Genomic DNA, 18,927 nt, shown 5'->3' with positions numbered 1-18,927 from the left:
AAAAGTTACTATGACAAATCGTTATCTACCTGTAGTTTCAAACTTTCTGGCCAGTTGAATATTTGTAAATTGAAAATCTGTCCAAAGTGAACTCTGAAATCTGAACTTATTGGTCTGGTAACAGTCCTTGATACTTCTTTGGAGTTGAAAAGGACTTTTATAAACACTGAGCGTTTCTTCACATCTTCTCGTCGCAAAACTTCTGCTCTGTAAATACATCAGACAAGCCATCATATAATTTTTAAATAACATTTTTATTCTTTGGCTATTTTTATTAAGAATCTGACTCCTCAAGGGGAAATAGAAGTTATGTAAATGAAGTTATGTAAATGAAGATAGTATTCTTCTAAAAATGTCATTACATAAGAATGACCTTAAAACTATTATTTAACAGTTGCTTTATCTTCTCTTGAATAGAAAATCACTTAAAAATGAACGGGTCAAATTTTTGATCCACTAAAGCCACCTCCGTATCAAAGGAGTTATTTAGGGAAACAAAATTCCCTTCTACTCCCTTCCTCCAAAGCACAACAAATGATACCAAACTGAGTTAAGAGTTTGAAGTTTTTACTCATTGGGAGTAAAATAGCCAAGCAATATACCTTGCTGAGGCTATTTGCTGAATGAGTATTAAACAAAGTAGGTTTTATATTACTAAAATCAGCTAGATATATTGAAATTACATGTGCAAATGTGGAAAGTAATACAAACAAGTAAATGTATTTATTTTAGCCACGGTGAAATCTCTGGTTAACTGCACAACTTCTTTATTTTCCCTTTGTTGACTACAGCACAGACCTGGTGTAAAGGGCTAGCTGGAGAGAGTGGTACTGCCAGAAGTGACTTAGACTCTGCACTGCAAACAGCTTCTTTATCTATACACCTCTGTTCTACACAGATGCTCAACGGCCAGCAGAAGGTTCAAGGAAATAAATTTGTAGACATGCATTCTCCAAACCCACCACATACAAGATTACATGTGAACTGAAAACAAATTAAGTTATATTAGCTTCTGAAGCAGAAGTTTTATCACTAGGCTAAGCAGAACAGTGAGCACATGCTTCTGAATTTGTTAATAAATTACAGCAGAAAATCACAAACAATCTAATTTGCATGCCGACATTTATCTTACCGAGGACACAGCTCAGTTGGAGTTACACTTCCCGACAGGACCAGTTCAGGAATTAGAACTGGCTCTCCAGGTTTCCTTCTGCAGTTGTCAGCTTTTTCTCTAACCTGCTGCTCTATTTCCAGGCTACTGGCCATTTTAGGTGGGACAGGTTTTACACGTTCCTCATCATGATCAAAATCTTCTAATGATTCTTCTTCTTCATGAATGTCTGTTTTCTTCTTTTTCTTTTTGGACTTCTGCATATAAAAATAATAATGTTCTTCCTGAACTTGTTTCAATCTGGAGGTTTTTCTTCCTCTTGTTCTCATGATTCACAAGTGATAAACATACGAGACATGACTGTATCATTTTAAAATTGCCACACACAAAAATAAGATTTCTCTCATTCTGCAGTACTATTTCAGATTCAGAATTCAGGAGTACATGCCATTCATATGCTTCCACAAAAATGTGCTTCAAACAAAACATTCATTTTACCTTCCCAACTTATAAAATAAACACATTTCTTGAATGTTCTGGCTAGCAGCTGAATTCTCATTTAGCCTGACTCACCAAGCGTATTATGTCAGGGTTGAAGGAAGGTTACCCAACCAGTAGACAAAGTCCTTTGAGATGTATTGTCTGCATACACGTTGACAAAGGGAATGCACATGTGCCACAAACTTTGGAGCACAAGGTTTTTAGCTGAGCAGTATCTTTTAGCAGAAGCAGAATGATCCCCTCCTTCTATGCCAAAGAGAACTCGTGTTCATGTGCATGTTCAGCTTTAAACAACTGCAAGCAATGTCCTCCTTCCACAGACTTGGAAATAAGGCCTTGCTTTGAAGCACTGACCATTTCATGATTTAAGACACTGTAAGCAAAAGGGGATGAGGTGAGGAAACCTAACAGTTTCTCCTCACTAACTTACGTATTTAAGCAAATAATGTGCTCATCTATTTTTTTTTAATAAATATTCTTTAGTTCTATTAATAAATATTTATTCTTTCTTGGCCTAACTTTATTTTATTCTTTTTGCTCTTGTGTTTCCTCCTAAATTTATCTAGTATCTTCTGCCTCTAGTGCCTTGCTTAGATCCACAGGATCTGCTCTAGTAAGATATCAACAGCAACAATTAACCAAAAAAGTACTTTGAGTAAATTACAATAAAGCGCTTTTGGACAACCTATTTCACTCTGAGAGCATGATCCTCAGTCTCAAGACAGCTTGTAGCTAACACAATAAAAAGAGGCTGAGAGGACCTTTAGCTAGAACCACCCCCCAATGGTATTTATGAAGGCATAACTGGCTGGAGGTACATGAACAGTTTCCATTAGGATCAATGCTCAAGACTACCTGTCTCTTTTTTTAATGTTTACATTTATTCATCTTATCCTACAAGTGAACTGGCGTGATACTAGTGAGACATGTGCCCACTTATGTTCTGATAACAGGAATTTCCAATACCTGCAGATTCGCTTCCTTTCATACGTTTTAAATGCCTTCCATGGACACTGTGTGCACATAAAAAAATCCATCAACTTTCCATGAAAGTATCAGCAGACTCACTAGATTCTTGAAAACTGTAACACGTCCTTAAACTTAATTTTTGCTTTAGTAACCAAAAACCCACAGGATTCAAGCTGGGCAGTAACTATACCCAAGTACTCTCACCACTACCCTGAGGTGTGCGGTACCTCGGCAGGTCACTAAGAAAGCAAAGCTGCTTTTGCGGGCACTGCCACAGGCCATTGCAAAGCTCGTCCCGTTGTAGCACATTGTTCCAGCTCTTCTATTTGTCACTCTCCCCTCGAAGCATAACTGAGACCTTAACTACAGCTCAGGTTATTAGCAATAAAGCTTTTCAGAGGTAAAGCGGCTGGAATATTAGATTTTTCAGTTAGACGACACTCCTGAACATGAATTTACGAGATGACATCAACTGTTGTTCATTAGAAACACCCTATAATTATTTTGTTTCACCGCTCATACACAATTCATCCATGCTTCTACTTTGCAAGAAGGACATGAATTTAATCTGAATGCTGCAAAACTATTACATTTAAAGAAAGAACTGCTGAAGTGCTAAAAATCAACAGCAAGAAGACAATGCTTTGCAAAAACTCAGCACGTTTACATTTTTTAATTAACAATTAATTTACTAACAAATTTTAAGTGGACAGAATGTATCCAAACACATTACAAAATTGATGCCTAATTAATCCAAAACTGATTTTTTTTCTGTATTAGAAGGACAAATTTTCAGCACGTTTAATAGCATTTATATTTTTTTTTGTGAAACTCAATGCTTTAAACAAACCTGTGACTTCTTCCAGGATTTCCATTCCTGTAGCTCAGTTTTATACTCTTCCTTTTTCTTTTCATATTCTTCCACATATTCTTCCAGTAATTCATTTATCTCAGCCTGAATTTCTGCTTCATATGCTTTTTCATCCAATCTCTGATCAACTTCTTCCCTTCAAAACAAGTTATCGACATGTTGCATAGATTAACACAAAAGGCAACAATTAAGTCTATAATATATAAGTCTACTTCTCCATGAATTAATTTCATTATATCAGAAGTGTGTTCTATTTAAAAATACTAGCATACGTAGTCCAAGAGTTGATAGTATGTAGCTACCATACAGAATGAATATAATTTTTCTTTACTCATTAGCCTGTAGAAAATCCTTTGTTACAGTAACTACTTGATATTTTAACCTTCCCTCCTACCCAAACAAATAAAGAACAGTGGTAGGCTTGACCAGTGCCAGACACTACTCAAATTCTTACTTGCAAATCCTTGATATCAGAATTTTAAGTTCCCAAATTGACTACCTTATTAAAACTACTGGCAAACAAAAATAAAAAAGTGTTATCAAGACATACTTCCTCAGATAAAGTTTTATGGGTGTGTTAGTAAACTTTTGAAAGTCACGGAGGGATTTCATTTGTTTCCAAACTTTTATAATGGTCTTAAGCAACGTTCTGTCTTTTTCTTGTTCAGCATCACGAAGTCTTCTAGTTTGCCTAGAAATAAACACACATATGCACAAAACCATCAGAATTGTATAACTCTGTGGAATAATAGAGTGAAAATTTGTGATACCAAACCTAAGCGACATGGGTTTCAATCTGATTGATGGCTGCAGTGGTTTAAATCCAAGGAGCATAAAACCCAGATGTGAAGATGGCAGGATCTGATTTCCTTCTGTAGTCTAGTCTCTTGCATTTTGGACAATCTGAATTCAATTAGAGTCCATTCTCTGGACAGCTCAAAGTTTTCTGAAATGCTTATTACAGCTGTACATCATTAAAAACATTTTTAAGTCAATTCATATAAACAAGAGCCCAGGAAACCTACACTGCTGCTATGAAGTAATGCTTATTATAACCGTGCATTACAAAATAGGTTTTAAAATTAACATGTTTCTAGCTCCAGCAAAAAGGGCTTGCAGAGATGAAGTAATGTAGTAATGTATGAAGTAATGCAAGTCCTTTGACAGCCCCGAAAAATTCTTAACACAAATAAGATTAACAGGGCTTTTGGTTTTTGCCTCAGAATTTGCATTTAACATTTCCACCCTCTAATCCATTTTCAAAAGAGCTATTCATTAGCATTTCTAATGACCAACACACACTTCCAATGTAAATGTCTTTGCAGCACAAGTACAGACTGTTTCCAATACTATCTTGGTAGCTAAACACATCTAGTAAAAATAATGTGATTAAAAATAATAAAAAGATGCACACTGCCACATTACTACTTGTAATATTCAGAGAATCTGGAAGACAGGGAGGCTGAGTTACAGAGCAGAAATACATTACATGTTATCTAAAAGCATAAGCAAATTTAGTAAACACAATAAACAAAGAAGAAATAGACTTTCCAGAAAGCAACAAATAACTTCTCCACATCATTGGCTAGCAGTCTGAGTCTTACTTATCCATGCACCTTAACAACCTTTTCTTTTTTGTCTACCAGAGGAAGTTAGAAAATTGAGCTTAAAGACATGAGGAACATATAGGTCAGTAATATATTCAATTTGGAAGTAGGACCTTTGAGTAGAGAATCACCGCTGAAACCTGAAGTCTGCACCACACATTGGCTTCCTCCTTACCAAATGAGGACAGGATGGCTAAAACTGCTAATTTGCAAAATTTTTCTGTATTCAGATGGCACTTCTTCCTCAAACTGATGGAAAACTATAGCTCTGATCCTCAGACAGTGAAGAGTAAACATCAGTTATGTTATTAGAGGGAGGAGGAAACAATTGGATTATTTTCCATGCTACACTTTCTTCACATCTGTAATTTCTCATGAGTGTATTACACTGATCATCAGGGAAATACAAAGATAAAAAAGACAAGGCAGGTCAGACGTTTTTACCAACAGACATGGTCCAACTTAGTACTAAACACCATGACAGTAAAAATTCCTGAGCCCATCTGAGCCTCATATGTGTAACAGCTTCCAACAACAGAGCTGCAGCCAGAAAGAATTACCGATATGAAAAGTCCTGGAATAATCTCAGCCAAGATCATCTCACATTACTTACGCAACACTGATCTCACTGATTTCAGCTAAGTGTCTCCTGAATCATAGTGTGACAGTAAACCAAAGCACTCAAGACCTAGAAAAACACTTAAGATACCCAGAAGGAATATTCTTTCTGGCTAGAATCAACCATCAGGCAGTCCCTTGAGGTTGATGCCAAAACCCAAGATTCTCATTCCCACAGTGAAACTTCTCATTCTTCTTCTCACGTTTTCCTCCCTGTTGAGAGGTGCTGTCTCCACGGTACCATGTGGTAACCGCACACTTCCTGCTCCTGGCCCTCTAGCATGTGTATTAAGAAAATATTAATAAAAGCTACTCCATTTTCAATGGGAGAAAACTTTGTCCTTCAGAATAATACAGTATAGACTTCAGTATGTCCTGCAGAGATACCAATACAGCATACTTGAAGGATATGAAGGACCAATTCCTGAACTAGGAGTAGCATGTGGATGTGCAAGTGTAAGCAGACATAGATTTCAGGGCTGAAAGTAGAATTACTTTTCAAAAAATCATTTTTTTCCAAAAAATATTGTAGTACCATGTGACCCATTACATTGGTCTCAATTTCTGTTTATTTATATTAATACACTATTGCCTACTTTCACATTGTGAAAACCTTTGAGATTTTTAAGTTACCTACTAGTTAAAAGGCTGTTCAGCATGAATCTCCAAAATAACTTAATTTTTATCATACTGCTTACACTTATATCTCACCAGGCCACCTGCCAAAAATAATACTAACTTTCACTACCAAGCCAAACACTGTAATATATTTTTACAACTCAATTACTGTCCAAGAACAATAAAAGTAATCTTCTAAAACAAAAATATTAACCCATTGGCAGAACATGGCCAAATACCTAAGAATGGGAAGCGAATCAAGAACACTTGTGTAACAAGAAAGATGGTGGAAAAAAATAGGCGATTTGTCTATTCAAAAAAATTCTGTCACTTGCATTGCTGTGAGAGCTTCATGCATTCAGTTGATGTCTACTGAAACCTTATTTTAATTAAATTTTAATTGTGTAGAAAACACAGGTAAATAGCTACTAAGTAATTAATAAAAGGTAATCAAATTAGATCAATTCTGAATCAAGATTTCAGCCTACACTGTATTACCTTCAGAATTTTTTTACTTATCAGTCAGAACTCTTAACCCCTTGAAACTCTATTCTAGAGCTATTTACAACAGAATATATGTCCAATATGAATCATATTCTGTACCAGTATGAAAAGGAAAAAAGAGATACAGTTTTCAAAACCACTGAAACCATACCTACCTGATCTCAGTCTTGTATTCAGGTATGCTCTGTTGTGTCACAGGTCTAGGAACACCAGCACCACCACTGTCTATACTAGTTTGCACGGCATGCCTCAAAGCATGCAGCTTAAACGAACAAACAAACAATTAACAGAAGCTTTGACATTTATGAGGCACACAGTGTAATGTGCCTTGACATGAAAGAGCTAGTTACTACATAACAGAAAACCCCCAAATTGTCTCAATTCTGTATTTACAGAGTTTTGCCACATCTGGGAGGTACTGATTCCTCAAGATAAAATTCTAATTAGGATCCCTGGATATATGAGGGATACTCAATGGCTTTGATCACTGTGACAGATTTAAACAAGGCAGAAAGACTGATCTAAGGATTATTCTAAAAGCTCAGGAATCAAAAGGGCAGATAAGTAAAGCAAGCCTGCCAAAAAACCCCACCTTCTAATTAAGTTTTTTTAGGGGACTAGGAAAGGCCACTTAAGGTAACACTAGAAAAAATCAATAAACCAACAAAAATGAGTGGACCACGGACTTGATGAAGCTGGGCACCTTATAACAAAGCATTTACACACAATATATTACATGTAACAACTGGAAGAAGTCTAATGATGAGACAGAAATGGGAACAATGGTACAGTTCAAACGCACTTTTGAAGTCACACTCATGAGATACAAGGCCATCCCTTCAAGCAAGATTTGAAGACAGATTTCAAATGATTACATGGAAGGTGGATACCTAGTTTAAGAGAACGCAAAAATATACATGTCTGTGAAGACAAGAGAATGTAAACGTCTGGCCACGGAAAGACAGAAAAATAGGGAACAGCCATAGGATAGGAACTAAAATTTCAGTTATCATGTTGCTGTAGATCTCCTTAAGAAAAATACTGACTGTAAAACCAGAATGGCTAATGGCACTACCTGAGATGAAAGCAAGTACAGCTCAAGCAGAGGCAAAGAAGTTACAAATCAAAGAGCAAATGTTTTTTTAAACAAATCCATCAAACTGGAGAGGTGATACAACTGGAGAGTAGGAAGCATACAGCTGATAATGTACACGGGCAGCCACAAAATGAAACTCACTGATATAAAAAAAGATGTTGAGGGCATTTTGAAAAAAAGAATAAATCAACACATCACAAGCTGCTAGCAACATCTGGGGCACAGAGAGCATGTTTTATAAAAAGAAGCAGAAAGTGCATTTTTTTTTAGCCTGCCAAAAGGGGGACTGGAAGGTGTTATATTTTAAGACACAAAGCAACATCAGAAACAGACAAAAAGTTCACTGAGTGGACATGGCAGGGAGGGAGGGGAAAAGAGAGGAAGAGTTGTTTAGGCTTAAGAATAACTTGTCTGCAACAATCTGGCCATTAAATAATGACTGTTAGAGGAGACAGGTTTTAAAACTGCCTGTCGGTAGCAGAATGGTGGCTAAAATATATAATTGTTAAAATCCGTTTATGAAAAACATATTACGTAAGTGTGTACAATACTGCCAACGTGTTGTGGAAACACTCAGGAAATTTCTTCCACACACAGGTTCCTGTAATGCTCACAGGGAGATCCCAAATGTCCTATTTCACCATTTCATGGAAAACTAAAGCCAGTCCTTCATAAGTAATTGCCAGCTAAAGTAAACCAAAGAATTATTTTGAGACACTGTCTGTCATTAGAACCAATGCTTTATACCAAAATCCAGAAATATCTGTACAGCACCTACTGATCTTCATTAAACTAATAAAAAATGATCTTGCATACAAAGATTATTTTCACCTTACGGAAATCTGAGTTCACGTGTACTTAACTCATTTTTAACAGACCAGTCCTACTACAAAGAGCTAAGTCATATCACAATATTTACCTCACATTTCTAAAGAGCTGTTATCTTTTCACATTTCTGCAGCATTTAAAAATGCTGCAGAAATCTTCTTGTGCACCCTGACATTAGAATTGTACTAAGAATGCCTAATGTCTACACACAAATTTACACCAGGTATTACTACCACCTTTACTCCCAGGGTGTAGATGAAGGAAGAGTGATGAGATGCAGAGGGAGAGCAGCCCAGCCAAGGTCAATCCAGCAAATCAGGAACAGAGCCAGGAACAAAGAATCTACATTCAGCCTGGGGTTTTGCCATGTCACAAAAGTGACACAGTAAATGTGACAAGAGTATGCATTTAAAACATGGCATTGTCCCAGATACAGACCTGGAAATGGGTTATTAACTTCCATAGAATTTAGCAAAATTAAACTGCTTCCTTTTACTTTTAATCAACTGAAGTAAACTTCACTAACTCTCCTCCATCCTTCAATGCTGTATTTTGCCGTCTGCTTGTCAGAGTTGCTCTACACAATCCTGTCAAGTCTTACCTGTCATTCAACTGAAAATGTTTTTGATACTCCACAAAATGCTACGTACATGTTATTGTACTCCTAATTACATTTACTTTACCTCAAAACCTGCATAGAGCTCATTTTAAACAGAGCATCAAAGAAATTCATTATCTTAAAAATGCAGGTCTGCACTGAACGTACAGCAACTTGGGTGAAACACTAAGGTTTAACTTCTGACAGAACACCATTCATCACATACAACTAGAATTTCATCACTCTGCTCTGAAGAAACAAATTCAGCTTTTACCTAAACTGTCACATGTTTATCTCAATAAGCTACGATGATGAAACAGAAATACCTTGTCCGTGAGAAGTTTGGTAAGATTCTTCTGTTTTCTTGCTAAATACTGATCATATAACTGAGCCAATTTAGCTGCTAACACATGCTCACGGCTAAAACAGGGATGATGGGTGAATATCAGTCCACAAATATCAATATCCAGTTGAAACGGCCCCTGAAAATCTCCAGGTCCAACAAGACACTGATTTGCAGCTGTCATTTTTATTGCCTGAAAGGGAAAAAAAGAATAAAATGGATTTATTAGCCCCAACAAAACTATCTTGCAAAGATATTATATGAAAGATAAAGACCCATTTAGCACTGCCTACATCTAACTACTGAGTCTTAAACTGTAAAGGCTTCTGCAGTAACCTCTTTGCTTTATTGACAAGCAGGTGGCATAAAACCACCATGGCTATTCCACACAATAGAATTTTGATAGCCCATATGAGGCTGAAATAAAGAGACATCTGCATGTACTGCAGGTTTTGCTGAGCAATGAAGACAATGACACTGAACTGGGAAAAAAAAAAAAAGCCTGCTAGTTCTCTTATTTCCTCTTAGAACTATGCTCTATGATGAACAGTCCAGGTCTCAGAGAGCAGCTTTCCTCAGAACATTTAGTTTGTGCAGAAGAGGAAGCAAACTATTGTTTCCCCATTCTAAGTTAGTGAAATTCACATCAATGAAGCCCAGTAAAGGCTTTCAGCAACAAGGCTTAAAGAGTTTCCTACAACCTGCTGCAACCAAAAGGCAATCACAGTTTATATCCTCAAGTTACTGAAATCAGAAGAGAATTAGTAGCGCTTCCTGCCTGATTACTGCTGCTATTCCCTCTTAGAATTCTTCAAAAGAGATTCTTCAGAGATATTCTGGTACTACAACAGAGGAAGTGGTTGGATGAGTAGTGTTTGTTGCAGCCCTTTCCTAAGGATTGGAAAAAGGGGGATTGAGAGGGGAATTCAGCTCTTTTACAGGACTGGCATAAATAGTCATAAAACACACTGAAATCCACCTGATCCTTCCACATTCAGCTTCTCATCAAAATATTTAGTATGACATAATCTATCATAAAAACATCAGCTTTGAGTTCCCTATGTTTTAACTATTTTTCTGCCCATAAAGGACCCTTAAAACCTAGTCTTGCTTCCAACAGTGACTTGGGTATTTTCACGTCACTGTACATGAATTTCCTGCAACGTAAGCTCTCTTAGCCTGTCTTTACCAAGATCTAAGCACCAAACGGCTTTCCTGCTTGCAGAAACATGCTGCATACATCTGTGGTACCGGACATACCCTGAGTGTTGTGTATTTGTAACCACCACCAATTAAAGGTCAACACTCAAAGTGGCAGGAACGGCAGCAGACAAACACCTGTGCGTCACAAAAAAGCGTCTACTTGAAAGCCTAAATTGCCAGAGTTTTTTCCAAGGGAATAACAGAGTGCTAACAAGCAGAACTAAAGTTTGCTTAAAGCTACTTGAATGGTATTAACTGACACTTATTTTGATTTTTACTGAACACAAACTGCAACTGCTCTTTGCCAGGGCAGGTATGTTGTGGTTGAGGGAGGACCAAAAAAAGATCTGAACTCATGCAACATAACTCAAAATTAGTAAGTGAACAGCACATAAAGACTTATTTTGGAGGAGTTTCATCACTGTAAAATAACCATCACACACATGCCCTTCAATTATTTCTCTGCTAAGCTGCAGAGAACACGTCTGTCCTGATTACCAAGTCTGCCTACCAGCTTCTACCATAAGGAGCTTTACAGATACACTAACATAAGAACCACCCTACTCTGGCATGAGAATATCCAAGGGGGCCTCACAGAGATCTCAGTGACCCGCAGACCTGAAGCAGTTTGTCCCTGACCGTCACTTTACTATTTTAACCAGTACTACCAGCTAATCTCTTCATCCTTTTGTATGCATTATTTTTACAGAAAAGTGCAGGCAAAATATACACGAAAAAGTAGCAGCACACCAGAAGACCAGTTGTGGAACTTCAAAAAGCAGTCAGTAGTCACAGTGCTTAGCACAAAACCCTTCAGCTAACCAGGGTTTCTGGTACAGAAGTGGGGTAGTTGGTCTCAGGAACCATATACAGGAAATATGCCTACCTTTCTATATACTGTTTCAAGTTCTGGTACGATGCCTTCGTCCAGTGAGAATATTGGAGGTCTAGTAGATGACTGTTTAATTGGATTAGGTAATGCCAAGATCTTGCCATCATCACCAAACCACTCTTTCTTTAAATAAAAACATAATTTTGCTTCTTACTTCATATAGAAAGAACTTGCAGAATTGTAACTCTTATGAAAAGCAATTACAGAAGAAAAAGTGACTACAAATTGTTTGAATTCACTGCATTAACCAAAACTAAGACACAAAAATGAAATCTTCAAATAAAGTATGGGTAAGTTTTGAAATTAAAAGACCAAGGGCTTGCTCAAACTTTAAATACACTGAATTTTTTCCTTAAACAGTGTTACAGATTTGAAAAAAAAAAATAAAAAAAAAAAAACCAACACACACATCACAATATGTATATATTTTCTTAAATCACTAAAATTGAAAGAATTGTAATGTTTTACACAGTACTGCCATGTACATCTTAAAGAGCTCAACTGCAGCTTGGAGAGACAATTTACCACAGCATCTCTCACCATTTCCAGTCCACAACCTTAACTAATTAAACAGCATCTAGGAAAGCAGATGAGGTTAACACCTTACACACCAATTGCTATCCATGGCTTCACATGTTAAACAATCTCCTAATTCACTCCTCTGCTCTCAGTACCTGGATTCAAGCACATCTTAAACCAGTGCAGCTGCTGAAAGACACTGGCCTGCCCCTCTTATTCCCACACCTGGTTTAAGCCGACCCTAGAACCAAACACTGATTTGGTAACATGGTGAAACAAAACAGAAAACTAACCAGGTTGAAGCTGACCAGTTAAAAATTTTAGATCCAAATATTCCCAATCTCATTCACAAAAGTACCTCTTGCTAGCCCACAAAGCATTTATAGAATCATAATAAATATAAAAGGCAACTGCTGTAGATAGCAGCTTAAATCTATACTAACCTATATACACCTTACTGTGTACAGGAGGATAATACAGCAGGATAAAATATATCCAAGCGACCTTCATAGGTGTTTCCATAAGCCATTCTCAAAAATCTCACACGATTCTGATCAGATAATCTATACCAATACTTAATTACCTTTACAGGCTGCTCAGTAAACTACAAATCTGTTACTCCATATTATCTTCAGTGGACACAGAAAACAGTCATTCCATATTGCTCCCTTTCATTACGATCTTCTACCAAAATAACTGTGCCGAGCTCTTGCATAAGTCTTTATACGTACCCCAGCATTTTATAAAAAAAGGAAACTATAATTACCCTATTGAAGTGGCAACTAAACTCTGGCACAGACAACCAGAGTGATTTTTTCCCCAGCAGGCTACAAGTAGAGCCATGAAAAGACACCAGGTTTCTAAGACCCAGCTTGGTGCTCTGACTACTGGGATACAGTAAAACACACTCCTACAAAAATCCACATTGTCTGATACCATAAAACATTTTAAAGACAAAAGCCCCATATTAGCGTGACCATCTACCTACTTAACTACAACAAAATAAAATATTGATAAATAAAGAGTTTTAAAAGGACAACTAAGGTAGCGGCAACTTACTCGGTCTTGTCTGAGTATTCTGTTTTCCACAATATTTTGATTGGACTGTGATACAAAGGGCCTTTCTCCTGTGTAAAGACCCTCATCCTCGATGTACCGAGGCTGCACGTTTCCAGGCATCTTCTCAGAAGTGGGCACTAATGACAAATTAAACAGAAAATCATGTAAAGTATCTTATAATTGCAGTTCTAGTATATTAACTCTGTAAGAGCCTGTGCCATTCTGTCAGAAACATTCTCCTAACTAGGAAAAAAAAAGAAATAAATACATAACCAAAACAGGTCTTTTTCCTAATCAGGACAGATCCACAGTTTAAATCTATGCTAAGAGAGTCACAAATCTTCTAAAAAGATAATTAAACAGATAGTTTCCTCACCAAAAAATACTTCAAATAACTTACTGGCATTTAATTTTAATGGTTGTTTGCTTAAGTGTATAAACCCATTAGCAGCGACTGACTAGACAAACATTTCTAAGCCTTTCCATATGAAGTGAAATTTTAAGATTAATTTGAACTACAATTACTTGTTTGCCTAAGCTGCTCTTGTACGTAACATGGAACGTGCATAAAAAGTTAGGGTAGCCCAGTAGCAGCAGGTGGAATTCTTTGAAGTCTACCTGCAGGATTATTTCACTGGGCTCAGTATTCTTCAAGGAGCAATCCGAAAACAGGGAGAGATTATACTGAGGGTTTCACTAGAAGTTATCCCCTAAATCAGAACACAGTGGACAACACTGGAAGCAACCAAACTAAGTCACAAGACAGGAAAAAACAGAAGCACTCAATGTCAAATATTTTGACATTGCATTGTAAGCTGTGCTGATACCCTTCCGATACAGACCACCGAGAGACTCATTTCTGTTTCTTCCACTTCAAATATTAAACATTGAGTGATATTATAGAGCAATTTTTTTTGAGACTCAGCAATTCTATTGGAACAAGACAAAATGGTCAGAGAATCAATCATTGTTGACTAACTATTTCCAATTCACAAAATCAGATTTTGGTAAAACACCTTCTGAAATTAATTTTTTTTGTATATTGAATATATAAGAATTACAAATTCTTGTTTCCTACCTGACTCTTGACAAACTTGCCACATGGAAAAAATTGCAGAGGTGGCCAAATGAAGAAACAGTGTAAGTTATACGGGATGGTGCACAAACCACTCCGCCCCTAAATGTGTGTCCCCAGTGACCTGTTGCTTATGTTAAATAACGTAATAGCTAAAAACCAGTGAACGAGGGGGCAGCCGTTTTGCACTTCATATAGACAGCACTAAGGTAATTAGGGCAGAGGAACTGACGTGCCTGGAGTTCACTTGCCCAAGTACCAGCTGGTGACCTTGCTGAGGTGTGCGTGTTTCTAGCTAATCCATTTTGTCAGACCTTCTCAGACTCGACTGGATGATCAGTGTCAGAGAACCACAATTAAATATCTCTCTACCGCCAGCCTGACACAGATTTTTCAGCAGATCAAAGGGCACTGTGCTATGCAAAATCCAGGAACAAAACAGACAAGCACAATTTTTATACCTGCTAGCATGCTGGGTGTGAAGAGAAATTCCTTCTCCTTCTTCAGCTGCTCAGAGTAGCTTTCACAATCAGGAGGTTTCATTACTAGAAAATCTTCATCTGTCTGCCCTATAATGAATAAATCATCTTTGACTAGGCGTGCGTCTTCATCCTAGAGTTCAGGTGCAAATGTCTCTGTTAGTTCTTCTGTTTCTTATAAAGGAGATCTTTAGAAAGTATACTTTCAGAATTTTTAAGGAAATTAATTCAAGAAGCCCAAATAAAAATATGAACATTTATTCTATAGCTCACACCGTTTCATCCTCCTCTTGTTCATCCTCATGGGTTTCTACATATTCTTCTTCTACCTCCTCCTCTTCATTTAATTCATTCCTTTTCCTGGCTTTAGCCTTTACACTCTGTGGATCAGGATCAAAATTGAAGGTAAAGAAATTGTATGCTTCTTCAGCAGAAGGAAAATCAGTTTGGAACTAATAAAAGAAGACAAAGATACATAACATTGATAAGAAATTTAGGGCAAGCAAAGATAGCTTTCTATTAATAATAGCAATAACAGCATTTAAAAACATTTGTCATGGGGTAATAATTATTTTATCCCAAAGAGTAATCTTCCAAATGTTGAAGCTGACTGAAATTTTTAAATGATACATGAATGTTATACTCTTATTCCATTAAATATTTCTTGCAATGTTTTATTTTAAAAAGTTACTTGGTTTAATTTTAACCAGCTTATTGTTTTAAATATAAACCATCTGCAAACGAGAAATGCCAAAGTTTAAAATCTGGCCATAACACAGATACCCATGAGAATGATATGAAGAGAAATTTCTAATGGCATTTTGCCTCTGAAGAACCCAGGCCCCTCTAGTGTTAGGATGAATCCTCCAACAAAAGGATTGACAGCAGCATTTTGTGGCTAATGGATATCAACATACTTACCTGTAAATTCCTTTAATCACCAAATAGTGGCATTCAATAGAAAGGATTTAAACAGATTAAACACTTTTCCTCGAAGCTCCAGTAACAATGTTCAGATGGATTTACTTAATTTTATTTTTCTTTAAATCAAATGATTCAAAGCCTTTCTTATATTTGATGAAGGTTCACTTTTTATACTTCAATTGTTGGCATACACTGTTCGTGAATTTTTAAATTAAATAAAAACTTCTCCACTGCTTAAGACTGAATTCTGTCTGCTTCTTCAAAGACAATCACGAAGCCATATAACATTTTTAAAGAAATTAATATCAGTTATTGAAGTGAAGGAATTAGTACTTACTGTTGACTTCTGGTTAAGCTTTTTTACAGAATCACGAAACTTTATTTTTGATGGTAATTGGGATTCATCCTCTTGCATCTCCCTAACTTTATCACCATCAGACTGCATAAAAATACATACATGAGTTAGAGCACACATTTATTGATCCATTAAAAATAAATAAATAGCTGAATACAGAGATTACATACTGGATTTTCACAACAGAATTAATAACAAAGGGGTACAGCTAATTATTACTTAACTCCTTTCTCCTTTGGGTCAAGAAATAGACTGCAGAGTATCAGAAATTGTTCACTGTGTAGACGTCTGTTTACTTTCTTCACTGCTGCCAAGATCATTGTTGCTGCACTCCCAAACACAAGAAACCACACGCTAACCTCCATGAGGGGGAGAAATGGGGTAGCAAAGCAAAATCTTCTTTCCCATCTCCAGACGAGAGGGTGACAGGAACAAAAGCCCAGGAACAAAAGCCCAGGGGCTATTCCAGTTTTCTGAACCCTTAACAGTTCCTATGCACAGATTACTGTAAATATCCCTGGTTCTGAGGTTACTTCGGCAAGTTCCCTTAAGTGCTTCAAAGAGATTTTCCATTAGGCTCAGCCAACATAAACACATCTAACATTCTGGTGTTCCTCCTTGTGGCCCAAATTTGTAGATTAAAAGAATACATTTCTCAAGTTTACATCTATGCAATCTAAATTTCAAAATACTACTACTAATAATAATGATAATAATAGCAAAAAGAAAATCTCAAACCCTGGAAATCTGATGGCCACTTGTTTAACAACAAAGCAAAACTTTGGATGTGTGTAACTAAGTGCAGGAAACAAAACCAACAAATGCAAGGTTTCAGATATACTTTATATAAAACTACTAACTATAATAAGTGTCAATTCCACATTTTTCTAATACGTATTATAACAATACTACTGAACTGAAATGTATGATGATTGCTTTTTATAAGAAAACACTGCTAAAAACCTTCCCCACAACCTACCTGATCAGGCAGTTCTCCCCTAGACAAGCAATTTAGCCAAGCTAATTCACACTCTTTGGAATTCCAGACAAAAACGTTATTGATACATGCTGTTATGTCCTGGACACACACACTCTTTGGAACACATTTTCTACAGGCAATCAATCTCTTTGTGAATTTTGAAGAATATCTACGTGCAAGCTCTGCACAGGCACAGCGTTTATTATTTCTTAATAAAACATTAATTTTCCAATAAACAACATGCTTTTACTAAAAAAAGTCCTGAATATAACGTGGTAACAAGGAAATACAGTACAGTACAATAGCATAAATTTAATATCCAGCTTTTAGCAATTACTGTGCATAAATTTATACAAAGCTGTAATACAAAGGTCCTTTCGGTTATAGTAACTTTTAAATACTTCAAGGCATCTTAAGTAACAGAAGTCATGAAGCTGTAAATGATGGAAGTTTCACATGATGACTATACTATAATGAAAGCAAATGAGTATTGTCAAATATGTACATTAAAAGCAGTAACCAGAAAAGTTCCTTCATGGGAAGTGTATTACTCAAACAATAGGATAATATTATTCCAATAATATTATAATTCTGATTCCATTAAAATAAATGAAGTTGATCTTCAAAGCTATGTGTAGCCTTGGATTTATTTCCTGTTTCACATTCACTTTCTCATTATCAAAAGAGCAAGACCCAATACACCTTCTTACCGCTTTATCCAGTCTGACTTCTGCCTTCCTTTCTCTGATGCTTTTTAAACGCCTTGGTCGTGGACTGGGGTCTTCTTGCAACAAAGAAATTTCTGCTTTTGACTAAGCAAACAAACAAAAAAAATGCTTAGCTCCAACAGAAGCAGAGTAAAGCCACAGCTACAGTAACTACCAGGAAGACAACAACTTAGGCACATTTGTGTTAGAGACAGAATCTTTTAACTGTATAATCAGCTTAAGTGATTTTACAGACCTAGATGTTAATACTCCCTTTTTAAACTGTACATTAAACTTAAAATGAAACCCATTGATTTCAAAGTAGTGTAAGAAATTTTTTTACAGAAACACATTTGAATTATAAGACAATGATACTTTTAATATTATTACAAACAAATAAAGTAAAAACTTTAGAAAAAAATACAGCAATGGAATTACACTGAAAAATAACTGTACTGGTGAACTGAGTATTATTTCAGCATCAGAAAGAAAAAAGCAGATACCCCCATTCAGGGTCACATAACACTAAGCAAACAAAATTAAGTGGGCGGCACTTATAAGACTAAAGTCAACCAAACAGGACTTCTGCAGGATTCTCACCCTTGCTGCTTTTAGTTTCTCTCTCATTCGCTCTCTAACAGAAGATTCAGCAAAGCCTGTCCTCGACGTAGTAGGCACAGGTGGCAAGCCTGAAACAGAGAAAACACGGTAACATGTTTAAATTAAGTATTTTCTGAAAGGAATTTAAAATTATGTAAAATAAAACCACGTATACCGTAAATAGTCTCATATTCCAATAGAAAGAAAATGCAAAGGAATGAAACATTTTGGTTTCAATTCACACCTTAGAGACTATCACTTAAACGCCGTTAGCTGTGATGGATCCACCTTTCATTATACACTATGAACAACCTACAATTCATCCTCTCATATAAAGAAAAATGAAAAAGCATTTTAAATGCACTATACATATGAGATTGTATGTGTAAGCAAATAACAATACTTCCAGCAGCTTTATGTATTAAACACAGTTATGATCATCTTCTGTATGATATTTTGAGAAGGCACCCA

The 18,927-nt window shown here is 36.4% G+C and overlaps 1 protein-coding gene across 1 annotated transcript in view; it reads right to left on the bottom strand.

The window, feature by feature from the left end:
* CC2D2A (coiled-coil and C2 domain containing 2A) overlaps positions 1-18,483 on the bottom strand; it is a 48,339-nt gene extending 29,856 nt beyond the window's left edge. Inside the window, exons 1-13 of the mRNA XM_009870771.1 lie at positions 18,457-18,483; positions 17,860-17,961; positions 16,153-16,254; positions 15,167-15,343; positions 14,874-15,024; positions 13,338-13,474; positions 11,754-11,882; positions 9,648-9,857; positions 6,955-7,061; positions 4,003-4,143; positions 3,432-3,588; positions 1,133-1,368; positions 30-207 (exon numbers count right to left, since the gene is read on the bottom strand). Coding sequence (XP_009869073.1) covers positions 30-207; positions 1,133-1,368; positions 3,432-3,588; positions 4,003-4,143; positions 6,955-7,061; positions 9,648-9,857; positions 11,754-11,882; positions 13,338-13,474; positions 14,874-15,024; positions 15,167-15,343; positions 16,153-16,254; positions 17,860-17,961; positions 18,457-18,483 — 1,854 coding nt within the window. The remainder of the gene's footprint in view (positions 1-29; positions 208-1,132; positions 1,369-3,431; positions 3,589-4,002; positions 4,144-6,954; positions 7,062-9,647; positions 9,858-11,753; positions 11,883-13,337; positions 13,475-14,873; positions 15,025-15,166; positions 15,344-16,152; positions 16,255-17,859; positions 17,962-18,456) is intronic.
* Between the last annotated feature and the right edge of the window lie 444 nt (positions 18,484-18,927).

Source organism: Apaloderma vittatum, unplaced genomic scaffold (genome assembly GCF_000703405.1).
Source record: "Apaloderma vittatum isolate BGI_N311 unplaced genomic scaffold, ASM70340v1 scaffold3296, whole genome shotgun sequence".
Classification (NCBI taxonomy): Eukaryota; Metazoa; Chordata; class Aves; order Trogoniformes; family Trogonidae; genus Apaloderma; species Apaloderma vittatum.
This window is presented reverse-complemented; position numbering and strand designations above follow the sequence as displayed.